The sequence below is a fragment of the Podarcis raffonei genome, chromosome 5, assembly GCF_027172205.1.
Source record: "Podarcis raffonei isolate rPodRaf1 chromosome 5, rPodRaf1.pri, whole genome shotgun sequence".
Lineage (NCBI taxonomy): Eukaryota > Metazoa > Chordata > Lepidosauria > Squamata > Lacertidae > Podarcis > Podarcis raffonei.
Genome location: NC_070606.1, coordinates 20,974,607 through 20,994,078, shown reverse-complemented (window position 1 = coordinate 20,994,078; position 19,472 = coordinate 20,974,607). Strand labels below are relative to the sequence as shown.

The 19,472-nt window shown below is 43.8% G+C and overlaps 1 protein-coding gene and 1 long non-coding RNA gene across 21 annotated transcripts in view; one reads left to right on the top strand and one right to left on the bottom strand.

Annotated features, from left to right (window-relative positions):
• The window catches only part of LOC128413756 (uncharacterized), a 60,445-nt gene extending 43,365 nt beyond the window's left edge, over window positions 1-17,080 (top strand). For 4 of the 5 annotated variants that reach the window (XR_008330436.1, XR_008330438.1, XR_008330439.1 and 1 more), the window contains 6 exons: window positions 148-216; window positions 9,374-9,410; window positions 10,345-10,584; window positions 11,078-11,165; window positions 12,083-12,170; window positions 16,823-17,080. This is a non-coding gene — a long non-coding RNA (uncharacterized LOC128413756). Of the gene's footprint in view, window positions 1-147; window positions 217-4,214; window positions 4,310-9,373; window positions 9,411-10,344; window positions 10,585-11,077; window positions 11,166-12,082; window positions 12,171-16,822 lie in introns of those variants that run through there. The other variant, XR_008330440.1, reaches the window with a different exon arrangement.
• Window positions 2,243-19,472, bottom strand: part of ZMIZ1 (zinc finger MIZ-type containing 1) — a 369,131-nt gene continuing 351,901 nt past the window's right edge. For 15 of the 16 annotated variants that reach the window (XM_053388156.1, XM_053388149.1, XM_053388147.1 and 12 more), the window contains 7 exons: window positions 19,258-19,418; window positions 18,826-18,893; window positions 17,787-17,855; window positions 17,076-17,323; window positions 14,691-14,857; window positions 10,397-10,645; window positions 2,243-7,314 (listed from right to left, as the gene is read on the bottom strand). In XM_053388156.1, coding sequence (XP_053244131.1) covers window positions 7,207-7,314; window positions 10,397-10,645; window positions 14,691-14,857; window positions 17,076-17,323; window positions 17,787-17,855; window positions 18,826-18,893; window positions 19,258-19,418 — 1,070 coding nt within the window. In that variant the 3' untranslated portion in view covers window positions 2,243-7,206. The remainder of the gene's footprint in view (window positions 7,315-10,396; window positions 10,646-14,690; window positions 14,858-17,075; window positions 17,324-17,786; window positions 17,856-18,825; window positions 18,894-19,257; window positions 19,419-19,472) is intronic. The other variant, XM_053388158.1, reaches the window with a different exon arrangement.

Sequence of the window (19,472 nt, the reverse complement as noted above, 5' to 3'; positions counted from 1 at the left end):
GGGATAAAAGAACTCAAGGAAGGAATGGGGAAAGGGAACAATTCGTGGAGTGGGGCAAAGAAGGGGAGGGGGATAAGGCCATGGGTAATTTATTGAGTGTGGCGTGGTTAGCGGGCACTTACTGTGTTGACATTTGTTTAATTCCAGGCACTGTCAAATATCTCAACGCACATCTCTTTGCAAAAATGTCTCTTCCCGCCTTGCTCAGGGTAAAAGGTAAGTGTCCTGCTTCATCTTTCTCTCAGAGTGAGAGGGCAAGCATGTTCTTAATCCAGCAGTCTAGTTTAAGAGTAGGTACATTTCTTATGTTTAGTCCTTTTCATGGTCCTTTTTGTTTGTTTGTATCTCTAATGCTGCATAGTTTGATATTTTGATTATTTGCTGTAAGCAGCTTTGAGCACAACTCAAGTTGTGGAAAAGTGGCATATAAGTGAATCCATCTTCAGTCTTTCTTCTCGCTCACATGGCTATAAGCCTGGGGCCTCTTGCTCCTCACTCTGCTCGCTGTCATCTCTGTTGTCAGCTTCACCACCTATCACATTTTCGGGAAGAAAACCTCTGCAGCAGGGTGCTTTCTGTCCTTGTGTAGACTCCCTACTTATTCAGAACCCAGATCTTACACAGGTAGAGGCAGCAGCTTCCTGCTGCACAAGTCCCTTTCCCAACATGTGGCAGTCAGTGAAATGGGTGGAACAGGTGGGGTTCTCCCTCTCAGTGTCCTGTGAGGCTTGAATGTCAAGGAGGGCTTTTGCAGAAACCTATTTTAAATATCAAGAGGGCAACTTCTCCAGAATTTGAATCCCAAACATACCCCGTATAATGGTGGTTAATGAAGCTTCCAAAATCATATGTAATTAACCTCCTGCATACCTCTGTCCAGATTTTGTACTGAAGAGAATTAGGTCACATGAATTAATATGCCCAGTTCAGAACCACATCTCCAGCAGATGCTAGCTGTTATGGGAAGGGCCGTGGCTCAGTGGGAGTGCATGTTTGCATGCAGAAGATCCTAGATTCAATCCAGGGCATCTCCAGGGAGCCCTGGGAAGGAGTCCTACCTGAAGCCCCAAAGAGCCAGTGCCAGTGAAAACATCCAGAACTAGATGGGCCAATGATCTGACTTGATATATGTCCACCTGGCATGGTATCATATATTAATAGCAGTCTGTTATCTGAGTTACCAGGGACGTGGGTGGCGCTGTGGCCTAAACCACCGAGCCTCTTGGGCTTGCCGATCAGAAGGTCGGCGGTTCGAATCCCCACAACGGGCTGAGCTCCCGTTGCTCGGTCCCAGCTCCTGCCAACCTAGCAGTTCGAAAGCACGCCCCCCCCAAAGTGCAAGTAGATAAATAGGTACCGCTCCGGCGGGAAGATAAATGGCGTTTCCGTGCGCTGCGCTGGTGTTGGTGTTCTGTTGCGCCAGTCATGCTGGCCACATGATCTGGAAAAACTATCTGCGGACAAACTCCGGCTCCCTCGGCCTGTAAAACGAAATGAGCGCCACAACCCCAGAGACGTCTGCGACTGGACTGTCGGGGGTCCTTTACCTTTTTATCTGAGTTACCAGTTCTTATTTAACCAAAATGGTACCACCCATGCAGAAGAGGGAGGGATCAGTATGCTTGAGAGAATTGAGAGGTTTGCAAGAACTACGCAAACTCTTGGGGTGGGGGCAGTTAAGGGGGTACTTAGAAAAGCAACAATTCCAAAATAGTAAAATGAGGACTGAGCATGTTGAGTGGGCAAAGAATTGACAGTGCTGCTGCCGCAGGGAAGAGGATTGTCAGCAGCTGGAGGTGGGGGCAAGAGAAGAGGATTGATAGTGGTGGGGGTCCATTGGCCAGACTATGCTGAGGACCCCTTGAAATCTGGCATCAGCCCTGCTTCCTGTAGTGCAACGAATCTTTCCCATAGCCTCCTTTGGTATTCATCAAGTAAATATACAATTGTGTACATAATAGGCATAGAACATGATCTTCATTAGGACCAAGCAGTATTATAAATACCAGATAATGAATTCCAAGACCTTGCAATGCTTTTTTTAAAAAGAGAAGTAGGAGGAAGTTCAGATTTACAAAACATTTGCCCACTAGTCCATCCATCATTTTCCAAATTTATTTAAGAAAAAAAATAACATGAGCAAAAATGAGAGTACTTTCAGTGTTACAAGAAAGTATATAAATGTCTAGCAATAGTCAATCTGATTTTTTTAAATACAAAATAACCACATGAACACCTAATATACAGGTTTCATTTGAATACATATTTATTAGATAAATATTAGGTTGTCACATCATCTAACTACATACAGTTTTTCAAGACTAAAAATCACAATTATTTTTTTCTGACCAGTTTTAAAGTATGAAATGATTGCATTGTACTGTACATACAATGTACAAACAAAGACAATGGCCATTTTTGCATGTTAATTCCGATTGTACTTTTTAAAATTCTCCTCTGATCACAATATCAAAAAATTGTACAAAGTATGAATTTGGTTACAATCTTTTTTATTATTTAATCCCCTTATTTTCTTCATTATTTTTGTAGCACCCTAAAAATACACAGGTGATAAGACTAGTACATTTAAGCTAGTTATTACATGAAGGGAAAAACAAAAAATGCAACAAAATTCTTTTCACAAAGGATCCAGAGTATATTACAAGAAGTGAAACAAATGTGGAGACTTCACAAACGCTAACAAACAGGATTCATTTTCCACATAAGATGGAGCTTCAAGCTTTATTTTTTTCCTGCGAAATAAAAACAATGCACATTCCAAGGAAAATGAATGCATTTCTGTTAACATGTCTCTATTTGCCATTTACATATGTACAGATGTCCCTGGAGTCTCCACTGCAGACATTAGTGTGTTTTCATAATCCTCTAATAATAATTAATAATAATAACAATAATAATAATGTCTTGGCAGTAGAAGTATAAATCTCTGTGGGTTCTTTTCCAGGTGGGTGTCTATAGGGAAACAATTAAAAAAACAAAACCCCAAAGCAAATGCCCCTGAAACAAGGATTTTTTAAAAATAAAATAAAAAAACCTTTGGTGATATAATTTTGCCCTTCAACACAAAAACAACTAATTTACAGAACAATCCTATGTATGTCTACTCAGAAGCATTCATCAGGGTTTTTTCTCAGTTAAGTGTGCATAGGATTGCAGATTTCTTAAACAACACTATACCAACTTGGTGGGCCTTGTTTCTGAGAAGACATGCATGGGGTTGCTATTTATTTAACAGGTTTTCTCCACATTATAACATGATGGCAGTGAGCAGATAAGAAAAAAACATCAACCTTTTTTTGTTTTGACTATCCTTAAACAGTCCCAGTAATTTAATAAGATGCTAATGTGGCCATGTGAGAAAGTAAGTTGGGGGCATTCTGGGTTGACTTAACAAAGGCTGCCTCTTTGATAAATATGCCCTTTGATAAACTATTACGCAAGTACATGGCTAGATCTCAGCATTTGCTTCTATCCGTTCACAAACACAGCTCAGGTAGCCCTTGTGCATAGTCAGTCTGTCTCTTTCTACTAATCAGTGTACATGAAATCCACAGCTGCCAAAATGTGCATTTAACTGTTACTAGAGAGAAGATTTCATCAAATGATAGAAAGCCTTATTATACCAAATATGTTTGTCTCAGGTGAGTCTCACCTTATGCCTCCTCAACAGGAACCTTTTTATAACGATGCATTTTGATTGCCATCAGCAAAAGCTAAACAATTTTGACTTTAAAATGGTTCCGTTTCCAGTTACACAGAAACCCCCCCCTCAATTTTCAAGTAACTAGTTTTGATAGATGCATACCTAACAGTGGAGGAGCAATGCTAAAAAATAAAATAAAATTCAGTGCTAGAAGCTGAACAGGCAAACGCACAGTATATGGCTTAACATAGGTCTACACAACTTGTGCTCCATCAAACTGAATGCAACCCACCCACCACGTATTGTGGCCTACCAGGTGCTTGACTAAGAACATAACAACTCTGCTGGAGCAGGGCCAAGGTTCGTCTAGTCTACTAGTCTATTAGTCTTTCACTAGTGGGTCTCACCTGATCTGAGGTGTGTCACAACAGGAGCACTATCACCATGCAAATATATGGCAAAAGATTAAGAAATGGATCCCCAAATGCATGTTTGAGGTCCTGGGTCTGAAAGGTTGAAGACTACTGATAGTCCATCATTCTGCTTTCACAGTGGCCAATCAGATGCCTATAGGAAACGCACAAGCAGGACATGAGGACGGCAACACTCTGCTCACTTGTGATTTCCAGCAACTGGTATTCAGAGGTATTTTTATTTATCTATTTTATTTTATTTTTGCTTTTTCAATAAACAGTGGAACCAGAAGCTCTATTGCACTACTGGTGGGCCACAATACATGGCTACGACAAGTGTGTGGCATTCGGTTTAGAGCTCGTAGATTGTGTGTGAGAGGCTTTTTTAAAAATTAAGAATAATGCGTCAAATTATTAGCCTTAACTGCTCATACAAATGATTTCATTGATTATGTAAATGATGCAGCAAAATGGTGCAGGGGGAAAGCTACTAAAATGAAAACAAAAGAAAATGCATTTTTAATGGAAGGAAGCTCTAGACTTCAGTGTCACAGTGGTGTCCCATCTCAGCTGTGCCACCATATAATAGTTGTGGCACCAGGTGTCCAATAATAAAGATCCTTTGCTATGTATATACAGGATAAGAAACTATATTCTGTACTGCTTTCCCCTCTTCTACGCATAGGCCAGCATCCTTTTCAGAGGGATGTAAGTGAGAGCCTTAGAAATAGCTTCTTTGCCTACAAAGCAGAAGTCTAGGGTGATACAGGTTAGGACAGTCACACTTCCTAGCTCATAACAATTTCTTTGCTGGGCTGCTGAGGACACTGGCCAGATGTTTGTTGAAGAAACTGATAGGGCTAATTTATCAGAAGGAAAAATCAATGTTCCCTTAGTCCAAGAACCCTTTACAAAAAGAAAAGAAAAGAAAAGAAAAAAGACCCGCTCCCCCTGACTATGTATTTTAAAAACACATGTATATCCAGATTGTGAAAATGTTGAATATAATAATCAAAGACAATACTAAAATATTCACAAAAGGTATTTACAACAGCAATTCTTAAAATAATTGATCTTGCATAATGAACAGCGCTTCTCTTGAAAAAAGGAACAAAATAAAAACCTCAATAAAAGGGTGGGGAGGGGAAAGGTAAATGTAGGAACATCTCTACATAAAATGTTTACAAATTCAACACTCCTAACTGGAAAATAATATAAGAACTAAAACTGCCATTTCCTGTAATATCTACAGCAAGGTGCTGTCGACTAGCATATATATATAACAAGATGCAAATACAGCAGTGGTGGTAGATGCTAAGAACAAATGCTCAAAGAATTTACAAGCATGACTTTGGTGAGGAGAGCAAATTCAGAATGGAATGCACAGGTCATGCCATTCGCAGAGGGCAAGGTGGGCGGAGTTTACACACTGAAACCAACACGCAAGAGTTCCATCTGGCACAAAATCGAAAGCCTACTGCTGAAATCAAAGATGGGACGATTGGATTGGATTCCAAACAGGGGACGAAGCAATCAAGGTGTATTATCCACAAAAAAGCAATATTCTGTACACAGTAGGCAGAAGATGAAATGTTGGCCCGCAAGGGCAAAGTTGGCACACATGCACGTCTTAACACACAGGTACTATACAAAATTTATAAAGAGAGAACGACGGAGAGGACGCAGAAATGGGCCCAGAAGTGACTGGAAGCTCATGCAGGAGGGAAGCAACCACATGAGAAGCACAAATACCATGGAAGCATTGTGGCACGAGAGCCTGCTGTACGGTGGTACCAAAGGAACTTACTGTTCCCGTGCCCATTATCCCTGGAAATACATTTTTTGAAAAGAAGAGGGAAAAGGTCCTGGCAGCTAAATGATACAATAAAACTGAAAAAGAGAAACAAAAAGGCAGAGCCACATTACACAATTTGGAAAATGTAAAGCAAACCATCGGAGGATGGGGAGAGAGATAAGGTGACTCTTATTGCAAACGTCTCCTTCAATTCCAAACAATTGTGAACAGTTTTCCCCTCTATCTCTCTCCCCGCCCCCAAATATCTTGAAGTGAGAGCTCTTTTTCTCCACACTTTTGCTACATTTTCCTGTTAGGAACTGAGCAGTGATCTAACTTCGCAGGTTACAAAAATCGAAAGCTCTTGGTGATGGATCAGCGGTTTACAGTTTTTCTCTTCTACTTCGTATGTGAATATGGTCTGCCCCTTTTAATAGCTGGCTGCTTTATTGTCACAAAAGGCAGTAATCTGAAACCAAATCCCTTAAGAAGAAGAAAAACAGAAAGGGAAAGAGAAGGACAGAAGAAAACAAGGTGTCCACGTATCTGTGTCAGAGCAAGGTAACTACCCTTCCTCTAAGAATAGTAAAATAAAAAAGATTGCTACGATTTAGAAAAGCACGCTTGCCATACCCTGGAGATTCACTGGACTCTTCCACAATGGAGAAACCACTGTCTTAAGAAACAGATGCCTCCCTTGGCTGCATTTTGTATTTTTATCCTACTTGTGACATCTTTATTGGTTTTTTGTGCTTTTTGGTATTTGTTTTATGTTTCTGAGTTTGTTTGGCTAGTCTAAAAGTGCTGCCAAATAAGTTTTGTCCTTATTGTGTCCGACAGAAGTGTACTGGGAGAGGGAGGGAAGGAACATAGTGGAACAGACAATATAGCATTAGGGCAGGAGGGAGAGAGAACTTAATGGAAGAACACAAGTTGGAAGGACTTTCTGAAACTGGTCGCTTAGCATAGTTCTGTTGCCTTTCTTCCCTTGCTGAGACTGGTTTCTACTGGGCTGCTTCTCTCTAGGCATATCCCAAAACTCTTTTATCTCTCTGCATAATTAACAAGTGAGGTTTTCCACAGCTGCACAATCGATCTGTGAAGTAGAGTGGCAGTCTGTGAGGTCACCACCTTATTGTCCTCTTGCTTTTCCCCACCGCAGTTGATGAAGCTTGACTCAAGCAGTTCTGAGATGAAGTTAAGTAGGGAGTGTGCACCATTTGCTTAAGTTGTGAGTTTGTCCTTGTGAAAAAAGGGTGGCTTGGGATTCCTCACCGTGAAGCTACAGACTTGTCAAACAAGTGTGAGGTGTTGGGGACAAAACACAGAAGGCTTCAGTTGTTCTCAAAAAGAGAAAGAAGGTCATCATTGCTATTGCTTGGTAAGTCAGGAGGATCCAAGTATGAAAGTAGCTCATCTGGATTCGTGAGTTCTGGAAGCAGCTGGAAAAGAGAGAGGAAATTTTGAAGGCAGCATCATCACAGGCGTGAAGAAGCCGGCAAATGGCATGTTTTTCGCTCCACGTTTGCTGACAGATAAAGCTCTCAAAATGTGTCTGTACATTTTCTTGATGGGTAGAGAAAAGAGTCCTTTATATATGATAGCCAGCCCAATTACAGGAAGAATTTCCACTCCAGTGCTACATGGCTGTTGGCATTGCGATCCTCCATGTAACTGAAGCATTATATGGGCTCCTGTGCCAAGAAACACTTTTCTGAGTGGCCCCCTCCCTACCATATAAAAAATTCTCTACACCTACAAAAAAATTGCACGTGGTGCGGGGAATCTAGCTCAAATCTCTTTCCCTAGCATGTTGCTTTGTATGCACAGGGGAGCTTTTCATGTGGCAGAGCATTCAAATATTCACTCCCACCTGAAAAGGTGCAGTTCAATAATACACAGGGCTTCTGCCCACTTGTTTTAGCTCTAGGACACTCTGACATGCCTTGTAAGTTATTTTGTGCCAATGTAGTACTCAAGTGTGTGGCAGAAAGCCAAGATGAGGTGGTACAGCAGCCTCACAATATTATGGGCAGTTTTCCACTAAGGTCAACGTATCTTTGTCAGCCACTCTTAGAGCCTTTACAGGTGAAAAGCGGGTTAAAAATACTGCAAATAAATAAATATGGCATACAGATAATGCAGCACATTCTGTAAATGGCATCTATGAGCTATCACCACGTGAAAAGGTTAGCATGTATATAAGATGGTCTGCAGGGGTTTCTTTAAAAGACACACACAAATATTGTGCATTTTAGTTTCAGCTATGATACTTCCTAGGAGAAAGTGTAAATACCATGTACAGATTAATATGCTATGATCTCACAAACAATCCTGCTGTTGGAAATTCAGAAATAGTTTGTTTACCCTTTGTGGGTTCTATTTCTGAAAAGGTTAAATTCCACAATCACTCGCCAACTAGTTAATATACCGTATTTTTCGCCCTATAGGACGCACATTTTCCCCTCCAAAAATGAAGGGGAAATGTGTGTGCGTCCTGTGGGGCGAATGCAGGCTTTCGCTGAAGCCTGGAGAGCGAGAGGGGTCGGTGCGCACCGGCCCTTCTCGCTCTCCAGGCTTCAGGAAGCTATCCGTAAGTCTTGCAAGCCCAGCGGGAGGTCCCGCGGGCTCGCAAGGCTTGCGGGTAGCAGCCTGCAGCCCAAAAGCTCGGGGGACAGCGGGGAGGCGCAGCGCCGCCACCCCGCTATTCCTCGACCTGGTCTGGAGGCTGGCGGGGGGGAGAAGCAAGCTTGCTCCCCCCCCCGCCAGCCCCACAAGCTCGGGGGATAGCGGGGTAGCGGAGCGTCGCCACCCCGCTATTCCTGGACCTGATCTGGAGGCTGGCGGGGGGGGGGGGAGAAGCAAGCTTGCTTCTCCCCTCCGCCAGCCCCACAAGCTCGGGGGATAGCGGGGAGGCGGAGCGCTGCCACCCCGCTATTCCCTGACCTGATCTGGAGGCTGGCGGGGGGGAGAAGCAAGCTTGCTTCTCCCCCCGCCAGCCCCACAACCTCGGGGGACAGTGGGGCAAGCCGCTGCCCCACGGAGTCTAGAGAGGCTGTCCCTGAAGGCAGAAGAGGGAGACGGAGCGCTCCGTCTCCCTCTTCTAGCTTGGGGATGGCTGCGCAAACCTGGGGGGGAAATAAATTTTTTCCCCTTGATTTCCCCCCCAAAAAACTAGGTGCATCCTATGGGCCGGTGCGTCCTATAGGGCGAAAAATACGGTAGTTAAAAGTGAATCAACGCTGCCTGGTGTGACTTTGTCCAGTTTAGCTAATATAATGTGTTCCCTTTGAATCATCTATACTGTACCTTACAGCATTCCTGAAATACATGAACAGATGTAAGTCAGATACCTGTTGAATGAAAATATTTCAACTCTGGCTTGACAGTGATTCAAAAAGGCTTGCAATTATAATTCATAGTGTTCTCTTTGGCCAAGGCCACAGAGACTGTAGCTGTATAGTTGTCATAGCCTTAACCAACAATCTCATTTGTTTTCAGGGCACCCAAGTGACCAATATCCTTGGACAAGTAGAATGTAAGTTGATATGAAACTGTGGGTTTTTGACTGTAATGAAACCTTTGTATGGATGAGAATTCCCCACCCCACCCTGGCACACATTCTGGAGCACTTTTCTACAAAGTCTTTTGCAAACATGGCTGCTTTTCTTCTCTTTTCTAAGATGTCTTTCTTTTTGCAAAACCTGTTCCTTTGTATAGCTTAATTTGTCTTAAATAGCAATAGAATGTATGGTTTTCTTGTGGACTAAATGGCATCTGCTCCTCCTAGGAGGCAAGTGAATGGTTTCTTTCGCTAGGTGCCAAACTACAGCACAACCTGGTAACAAGCCTTACCATCTTAAAACGCTAGTCAAGTAGGGAGAATCATTCAGGTGTTCCCATTCAGAAACAAAACACATTTAAAAATGGAAACTTATACAAGTCTTCTCCCAGACTCAGCCACAGATTTCAACATTCTATGTCTGTCATAAGAAAAATCTCTCTAACACTCAGACCTTCCGCTTTTTAACAGCTGGTTGGCCCAATAAATTATAGAACTATTCCATTATTTTTGAAAATCAAGCCTGATGACATTTAAGTCTGAATAAATAATTATTAATTAAAGTGTTTTAAATAAATAAAGTAAGTAAGTAAGTAGCTGATTGCTCAGGGTGGTATTCAACTTCTAAACCCCATCCATTTTAAAAATGTATGTTAGTCAGATAAGTGCTATATAAACATCAATAATAACTAAAATGTTTTGTGGCCTATTTCTCACACAGAAAGCTTGTTTGCCCCAAACCCGGCCCCTGCCTACCCACCCTTGTCAAGGGAAAGACACCACTTGCGTGACATGGATTTTGAGTTCTCAGCTGCAGTGAAGAAATGCAAGAAACAATGCATAAAATGAGGGCATGTGCTATGAAAGCTGTTCCTTTCTTTTTATCTTTTTATTTTATTAATTCCTGCAGAAACTCAAGGCACATTCTAAAGCAAGCAGATGACAGAATGACACAAACTTACATCCAGCGAAGGCTCCGGCATATCAGATGTCCCCTGCCCACCAGCCTGACCTTCTAAGGCTGAGGAGGGGTTAAAGGCCAGGTCATTGTGTGGATGGTTGCTAGGAGCGGCCTGTGGCGGCTGCCGGGACGGCTGGGTAGGAGGACCGCTGTGATGTAATGGCTGCCCTGACTGGCTGCTGGGATGAGGTACGTGCAAACCTTGCTGCATGGAACTATGGGACTGATCAGTGCTGCCGGGATGAGGGATCTGCGGAGGAGGAAAGAAGCAGGAAAGGAAAAGTGAGGCTACATGGTACAAGGCTCAGAAATGGCAGGGGGAGGAAATAAAATCTTTGTCACTCTAAATTACTTTATCATTAATGCAAAACTCATATTGCAAAATGCTAGGCTTGGACAGGCGTTTGCCGCCAGGGGGAAAATAATGTGCAGGATCATGACCCCTCAGAATTTAGGAGGTGTCAGTAAAAATAAATAAATGCACGGGATAAAAGGTAGCTTGGTAGGGGACCAAAATTCTCTTTATCCAGATTCTGCCCTGAAATTATTAGGATGGTGGAAAAGATGGAAGTATACATTTACTTTCATAACACAGATCTTAATCATCTGGGAGGAGAATGACTTTCTGCACATTTCTTTTGAGTGGGCAAACTTAATCAGTTCTGCTGTGGTTTTCACTTAGTCACATCTTCTGGGCAAAAAGGCATCCCCATCAAAGAAGCAGCTCTTGACAGATGTTTCCACAGCAAATTCACCTTAAGCCAATTAAGGTACAGAAACTGAAACATGGCATTTCATGTAGTTCTCATAAAAATAAAAATACCCTCCAGATATTGCTACTGGGCCACACACAGAGATTAATGAGCATGCATGTCTGTATCTAGTGAAACATGTGTGTTTGTTTCCTCCTTTTGTCCAGGCCTCCTTTTAATGCCAGAGCATGCCTTGCAAACTGACTTTAGCACCATGGAGAAAAATAAGTGCATGAATAGTTTTAAAGAATGTCCTCTACATTCAGCTGACATAAAGATGCAAAAAGATAGCATGAGCACAAAAACACAATGCAAATGAACAGGAAGTGCAAGAATTCTAGAACACAGTAGACGTATTAATATAAAAGACACTTCTATAGTATGCAATTAGTTAAATTTGGTTACAATAAAGTTGTTTTAAAACTATCAGAACACTCAAGTAGGCATTCTTATATTTTAAGTAACTGATCACTGCAGTCTATACTGCACCTATTTTGAGTTATCTTGGATGTGCCAGCAGAGGTTAAACTTCTAATTTCTTCTGGGAAGAAGTTATTCAGTTGTCTATCAAAGAGATATCACTGGTGGCATTTACTCATTTAAGGGACCCAACCACTTTCAAAGACTAGGCGCTAAGATGGACTACTTGCTTCTTCCAACAAATCAATAAATTGAAAAGTGTTGGAAGTACAATGCTAAAACTGAGATCTGCATCCTTAGAGCAGCACCCATGTGCTTTGATATACCATGCTTGGTGATAAAAAAGTGATACTAGGAAACAAACTCAAGTAGCAGGGTGGAAGTAGGTTTATATAATGCTGAAACTCAGTGCTTCACCAAATTATTTATTTTTAACAAAAACATAACCATATGAGAGTATTAGCTACATACAAATATATTGGCCAGTTTAGCATCAGTTCTTTTCTTCCTTACAGGTGAATGCTGCAAAACTAAAGACTTCCATGCCATCAGGTGTGAGAGAAGGCAGCGCGTGCTTATGCTATTCCAAGAAGCCAGCTCCTGGTGAGCCAATTTTTTGCTCTCTACTTTCTAAAGGGATTTAAAAGAGCACAGAGGCAAATAGCCCCATTGCACATGCAGACATCTCTAAGACAGCAACATTTAATTTGCCAGTTTCGTTTGGGGTATATAGTACCCTGGTCTGCAACTAATCCTGTCAAAGGGCCACAACTGCATGGGTGGGAAGATGCAGGGGATCACGCCTTCCCTACAAATGACCTGCTGTTTTGTTTTCGTTTTAATCTCCCTCTTTTCCCTCTCCATCACTATGTAAAGCAGGAAGTTGAGGGGGAGAGGCTGTGAGAGATGGAAAAGTTACCGTATTTTTCGCACGATTGGACGCACCGGACCATAGGGCGCACCTAGTTTTTTGGGGGGGAAATAAAGGAAAAAATTTTTCCCTTTATTTCCCCCCCAAAAGCAGGTCAGGGAAACCGAACCAGGTCGAGGAACAGCGGGATAGTGGCGCTGCGCCTCCCTGTTGTCCCCCGAGCGTGTGGGGCTGGCTGATGTCTGCCTGGCGCGCGGGGCGCTCTGATTCAGGGCGCCCCGCCCGCCGGGCGGCAGGCTGCTATCCGCAGCTTGGGGAGCCTTGCGGGGAACTCCTGCAGGGCTCCCCACCCTGCGGATGTCTGCCCGGCGCGAGGGGCGCTCTGATTCAGGGCGCCCCGCCCGCCGGGCGGCAGGCTGCTATCCGCAGCTTGGGGAGCCTTGCGGGGAACTCCTGCAGGGCTCCCCACCCTGCGGATGTCTGCCCGGCGCGAGGGGCGCTCTGATTCAGGGCGCCCCGCCCGCCCGCCGGGCGGCAGGCTGTTATCCGCAGCTTGGGGAGCCTTGCGGGGAACTCCTGCAGGGCTCCCCACGCTGTGGATGTCTGCCCGAAGCGCCGGGCGCTCTGCTTTCAGGGCGCCCGACGCTCCGGGAAGCAGGCTGCTATCCGCAGCCTAGACACGGCTAGCGGAGCGCTAATCCCGAAGCTTGGGGCTGCGGAGCTCAGCGCGCCCCAAGCTTCTGGGTGCCGGCAAGGTCTAGACAGAGGCGCAGATAGAGTGGCTTGCACCCTGTGCCTTGAGGAGCGGTACTGATGCTGTGAGGGAGGCAGCCTTGCAAACAGAGCCTGACAGGTGTGCACTTGGCTGCAGCCACCTGGCTGATTCCCTCCACCCCCAGTGCCAGGAGCAAGCTGTATTGGCCTCAGCTCCTGGCCAATGCAGTTGTTTCTCCCTCCGTTTCAATATTTTGATGTTGAAAAGCTGACATTGCCCAGCCCTGGTGCAGATCACCAACAGATTTACCAGTAGGCAACTATCTACCCACTAGGGCTGGGCGATGTTGAAACAAGGTGCATCGGCCCCAGCTGGCGAGGCGCTGGGAGAATCTGCCTCAGCTCTCACGGTGGGAACTGAGGAGCGTCTTGTGGGCTGGGGACAATGCAGCTGGCCCCTGCCTGCTGCTCAGCTGGGGGGCGGAAAGCCCTGGCTTCCCAGCTGAAGGACCCCGACCTGGAAACTGCGCTTCCCTCGACAGGGAAGTTTAGAGGAGGCTCACCTCTGCATCAGAGCCCTTGCTCTGCCTGGCTGCCTTCAGGCAGTGCTCCTTTAAACTTCCCTGTTGAGGGGAGCACAGCCGTGCATCCCTCAGTAGAAGAGTGTGGTGGAGCCTGCACCTCCCTAGCTGAGCAGCCCTGATCCAGCTCCTGTGCAAGCAGGAACTGGGTTGGAGATCTCTCCAGCTGGGAAGTGGGAGCACTTTAATGGAGCCCGGCGGCGGCGGCTTCTACAAGCCACCAGCAGGTTGGGGACTCTGTAAAACTGCTTGGCTGAGGCAAGGGCAGCAGCGCACACCTCAGCCAAGCAGTTCAAAGAAGTGGAGGGAGGAACAAGCTATATTGGCACCTCCGCCAGGCAGCTTGTTTCAATCTCTGCTGTTCTGAGGGGCAGACCACAGTGACGGTTTCACACAGCGGTATATCACTGAGGAAACCACTGCCGCTTGAGTCTCTCTGCCTCCAGCGCCGGCAGCTTGTTTCTCCCTCAGCCGGGTGCTGGAGGCAGAGGGACTCGGTGGTGGTTTCACCAGCGATATACAGCTGAGTGAAACCGTCATCGCGGTCTGCCCCTCATATCACCCAGGCCTACTACCCACTCCTGTTCTAGGCAGCGTAGGGCTCCTTTGTGTGACTCACAGTCCCAAAATTTAGGAAGGCCTGATATTTATGTAGAACAGATGCTTAAGCGAAAACAGCTTATTTTTATATTACCTTGTATCTTGACATTACAGTAATCATTTAAAATGCTTGTTACTGGCAGATGTAGTTAAAGTGCAGGTGATTCTCAAAACAAGGTTTCTTCAGAAATCCGTGATTGGTTAATTTATTATTGACTGATTTATCATTTCATGTTTTAAAATTATGCCATTGTTCTTTATGCTAGTGTAGTAGCTTTTGAAGACTTGGCTGGGCATAATTTTTAAAAAATAATTCATTATTTCACAGAGAAGAAACTGAGAAATTCTATTACTTACAGGGTCCTGCATGGGGTGACTTAGAGGTTTGTCCAGAGCTGCCATGTTACTGGGCATGTCTGGAGGGTGTGACAACTGAGGAGGCCCATGCATGAAGTCATTCATAGAAGTTCCACCAGGATTCCCGTGTGGAAAATCAAAATTGCTGTGACCTTGGTAACTGTTACCTAGACAGCAGAAAGAGAGGGAGAGTTATTTTAAAAGAGTACTTCAAATACACACCTTTACCCAAACACACAATGTGATTGTTGTACAAAAATAAGAGATAAGAGCTCTTTATATAGGAGGTAACAACATTACTGCCTCTTCATAGTCTAATATGTATTCTGACACACACACACATTATATAAGGAAAATATATAATAAATAAACCGTTGACTTGTAATGTGACTGCTCGCCTAACAATGATTTCTATGGAATACAGTGGTACCTCATTTTAAGTACTTAATTAGTTCCGGAGGTCCGTTCTTAACCTGAAACTGTTCTTAACCTGAAGCACCACTTTAGCTAATGGGGCCTCCTGCTGCTGCTGTGCCGCCAGAGCACGATTTCTGTTCTCATCCTGAAGCAAAGTTCTTAACTATTTCTGGGTTAGTGGAGTCTGTAACCTGAAGCGTATGTAACCTGAGGTACCACTGTACATTGTGTTCAAAAAGTGGAACCAGCATGTGTCAGTTAAAAAAAAAAGTTTCAAAGGCCGCTAATCTAATAAAAATGAAAATATAAGGAAAAATGGGATGGAGAAAGAGATGCAGACAAAAACATAAACCCCACATTTAACACACACTCAGGTATATTCAGCAGTGTCTTTATCCCCTCTCCCCTTGTTACTACTCCTGACCTGGCCAACTGTCCCTCAAACCTATGCTAAAGGTCTGGGTCTTTTTTCTTTATTTCATTACTCCTTGAGCATCTCAGTTAAATCTCTTAACTGCAATGGCAGCCCTTGTGGTTTAAATGCTGTGAACTAGGAACAGAACTAAAACTGCTAAGTTATTTCACGTAAGCCACTGAACAGGATCATGTTGAGCTTTGAAATAATAGGGCAGCTTTGCAGCTTGCCCAGAGGGGATACAGTTTTGTCAACTGAAGAGCAGCAGCTTTACAACAGTCAAGCCAAAACAGAGTTTGATGGGACTTGAAGCATCTGCATCATTTGCTTTCCGGCACAAGCTCAATTTGAGGAGAAATTTAATCTCAGAGGAACAGAAGTCATTAGCTGTGTAAGACTATTTCTTGGGGAAGCGGAGGCTTTGATCTGTCATGTAAATACAGCAGAGCCTTGCTAATTCTCACTTTGCTAATCTGCAAACCGGCTAAGGCTGCCATCCCTTGCATGCTGACTCGGGGGTGCACCCCACTGAACGCAGTGGGATTGGCTTTAAGAAATATACATATGATCAGGTTGCATGTCTTGCAGAGCTTAGCAGCCCCCGCCCCCCCTACCTTTCGCAGCACTGATTTAAGAGCAGGAAGCTCTTGTTACATGTCTCTTATGTACACATCACATTTTCTATAAGTTGAAACGCGGTATGCCGAAATGTGAAGGTTAATAATTAAGTCTAAATCACCCGTGTGAAACTTGTTGATTAAAACCTTGCTCCATGATGCCTCTCCGTGGGGACCAAAGATCAGCAGGTAGAAAGGAAGGATGGCAATTTTGCTTAAACCCTGTCACTAAGCTTTTTTTGAAAAAAAAGTATTTGTATTGATTTTTACTAAATATGCAAAAAATCATTACTGGAATTGTAAAGGCACACATTTCTTTAAATCATCTAGAACAATCAGACAACAAAAAAGGAAGAAAAATAAACAAAAACACGCTCCCATTTCATACCATCTATTTTGCTGCATATACATCAACTGTCACCAACCTAGTGCCCTCCTAGCATTTTGGGCTACAGCCCCAACCAGCATGACCAATGGTCAGGAGCGATGAGCGCTGTAGTTTGAAACACCTGAAGGGCACCAGGTTAGTATGTATGTGCTTCATAAACCAGCAGATAAGCATCTTCTGCACTTCTCTGCATGCCTGCACCACTGTAGAATCCTTTTAAAAATTGCATCTGATGCTTGCTTCTTTTGTGACACATGGAAGTTCTCAAATAGCTCTATCTCCCCTCTCCCCACAGCAACATCAAGCCATTTTTCTCTTTGCTGTGTAATCTCCCTTCCAAACCATAAACAGAACAGCTGTGATCCCTGTCACTCAATTTAAGGACTGCCTACTGTTCTACCAATAGGATGCTTCACCAACCTGTTTCAGATCAACTGCCTGGAAGAGGAAGATATGCTCACAACTGCTTCTGAGGTGGGCAGTAGATGGTTAGTGGCAGATACTGTTTGATAGATGCAAACACACATACTCAAAACGTTTAAACCCACCTTGGTTACTGTATTCATTGGAATTGTTGCCGCCGGGTGGAGGTGGGATTGAGGGGTAAGGTGATGGGCCTGGACCCAAAGCTGCAATCATCTCCATCACATTAGGCATGATCATCTGGCTGGGACTCATGGTTTTAAACCTCTTGGAAGGCATGCCGTCTGGATCATCTTTGATGTGAATGTCTGACTTGATTGGGACAGGCCTCCAGCTGCACGTTGGGTCAATTGTGACTTCCTCAAACTCTGAGCTATAAAATAAAAGAGGCGCTCCACACTACTGTGTCTCCTTGATACTGTACACACACACACACACACACACACACACACACACACACACACCCAAGTAGAAGTTGCCATTCTTAAATTAGGTCCACAAACCCATTATCTGAAAAGCTCTGCTTGGATGGTTCTGAACCAACAAGCATGTCTGTTTACTCAGACAAATCCACAGCAGCATAAGCTCCTTTGTATAGCCTTGCAAAACTAGCTACGCTTTTCTCGGAACAAACATACTTTCATCTGCACGCCACTTCTCTCATTGGCCACTTAATAGGACTGTCATTGATGGGGTGAGGTTGTTAACAGCAGGTTAAATACAAAGTCGCTTAACTGGGCCAAGCAGGCAACAGATGTGCCGCAAGTATAACCCACGGTAGAACAGAATCAAAAACAAAGGGATTGCACATTTTCCAATGGTAAAGTTGCACTTACTTTTGTATAGCGTTCAAAATGCCCCACATATACTGGTCAACCTCCAGGCCCTCCAGCAGAGCTGTTTTACTGGAAGAGAAGATGGCACATTTATCTACAAACATGGGCACACACATGTTCATGACACTCTGTAGAACATATCTAAAAGTCCGTCCTCTGCCCTGAAGAACTTACAAGTAATATTTTTTTCTAATGTTCATAATCTGAATTTAGATTGTATTTGCATGGAGTTCATTTTGGTGTGGACTATGAAGGGGTTTAATCAGTAATTCTCAAACAACATCACTTGAGGTCTGTAGAGTGTGTGCACTTGTGAAATTCTAAGGAGGGATTGGTGTCTGAGACAGGTGGGGTCTTTTCCCAATCAAAGCAGCAGGAGACTGAATGTTCCTGGTAGTGGGCCTTACTAATTCATGTTCGATTTGTAGAAAACCATCTAATCACAGCTTCAGATTTTGCAGAAAGGGACAGTCTTAGGTTAAGATAGAGACTGAAAACATCTTCAGAGAACCTTTCCCATATCAGCATGCTGCTATGGAATCCTTGTACATCATAAAGGGTTCCACAGAATATGTAATGGCACACAATTCACACAGGCATTGGCCAGGGCTGTTTGATCTCATGGTATGAGCTGAAACAGTGCCCTAAAACACTTTCAACTCTACATTTGCTTTTCCAGTTAAGAGCAAAGACGCAGAATTTGTGTAGTAGTGGTTGGTTTTCTTTTAAACACTACTGTACATTTTGCGTCCTCAATAATTTCCAGCCATTCCCCCCACATAAGGATTTCCAAGGAAAAGCCTTTATGCATTCCAAACCATTTGCTCTTCAAATGTCAAATGGGTCATCTCTCGTAAAAAAGAAAATACACACCCTGAATTTTTAAAGTGGCCTCTCCTATTACTCTCTACGTTTTCATGCATCTTATTCAATCATCTCTTATTCTTCCTCCTCTTAAAACATATAATCTCAGTGGTTGGGAAAAAAATGTTTTTTTAAAAAATTCCCACTGCAACTTATATTGAATAGCCACACTTACTTGCATACAGGACACCTCCACGTCCCTCGTTCACAGTTCAGCTGCAAGTAGGATTCCAGATCAAAGCACTGTAGAACATGAAGTCAGTGATATTAGCTACACAACTCTACTTTCAAATTGACTACTACTAATAATAAATTGCAAGTTCCTTGAGAATTAATAACAAACACACTAAGGAGTGAACAAAGAGGACTCATTGGAATTCATGTTCATGCTAAATTTATACTGTTCTGAGGATTACTTTGAATTTGTGATCGACCAGGAAAGAGAAGCCCACAGCACCCATGTATGGTGCTCCATTAGGGGCTTGATAGTTCTCCATATTTTGCTGGGGTTTGCTGCGTGCTGTCAAGTGCTTGGCAGGCCACAGTGCACATTCAGCTGTCAAAAGATGTGCAGGCCTGCATCAACAGGACAGAAGAAGGCATTCACCTGTACATGTTTGCAGTCGTGGCCTCTTGCCGGAAGCTGGATCCGCCGGAATGTGATCGGACACTTCAGGGACACTTTGATAGCTGTCTGCTCCACTCCGTCCTCACCGTTAAGAGTTGCATTGCCAGAGGAGGCTGCCACGCTGCTAAAATTCCTCTTGACTGTTCAAGAAAGATGGCACAAGAGGGTGAGAATACAATAAATATGGGGCACCA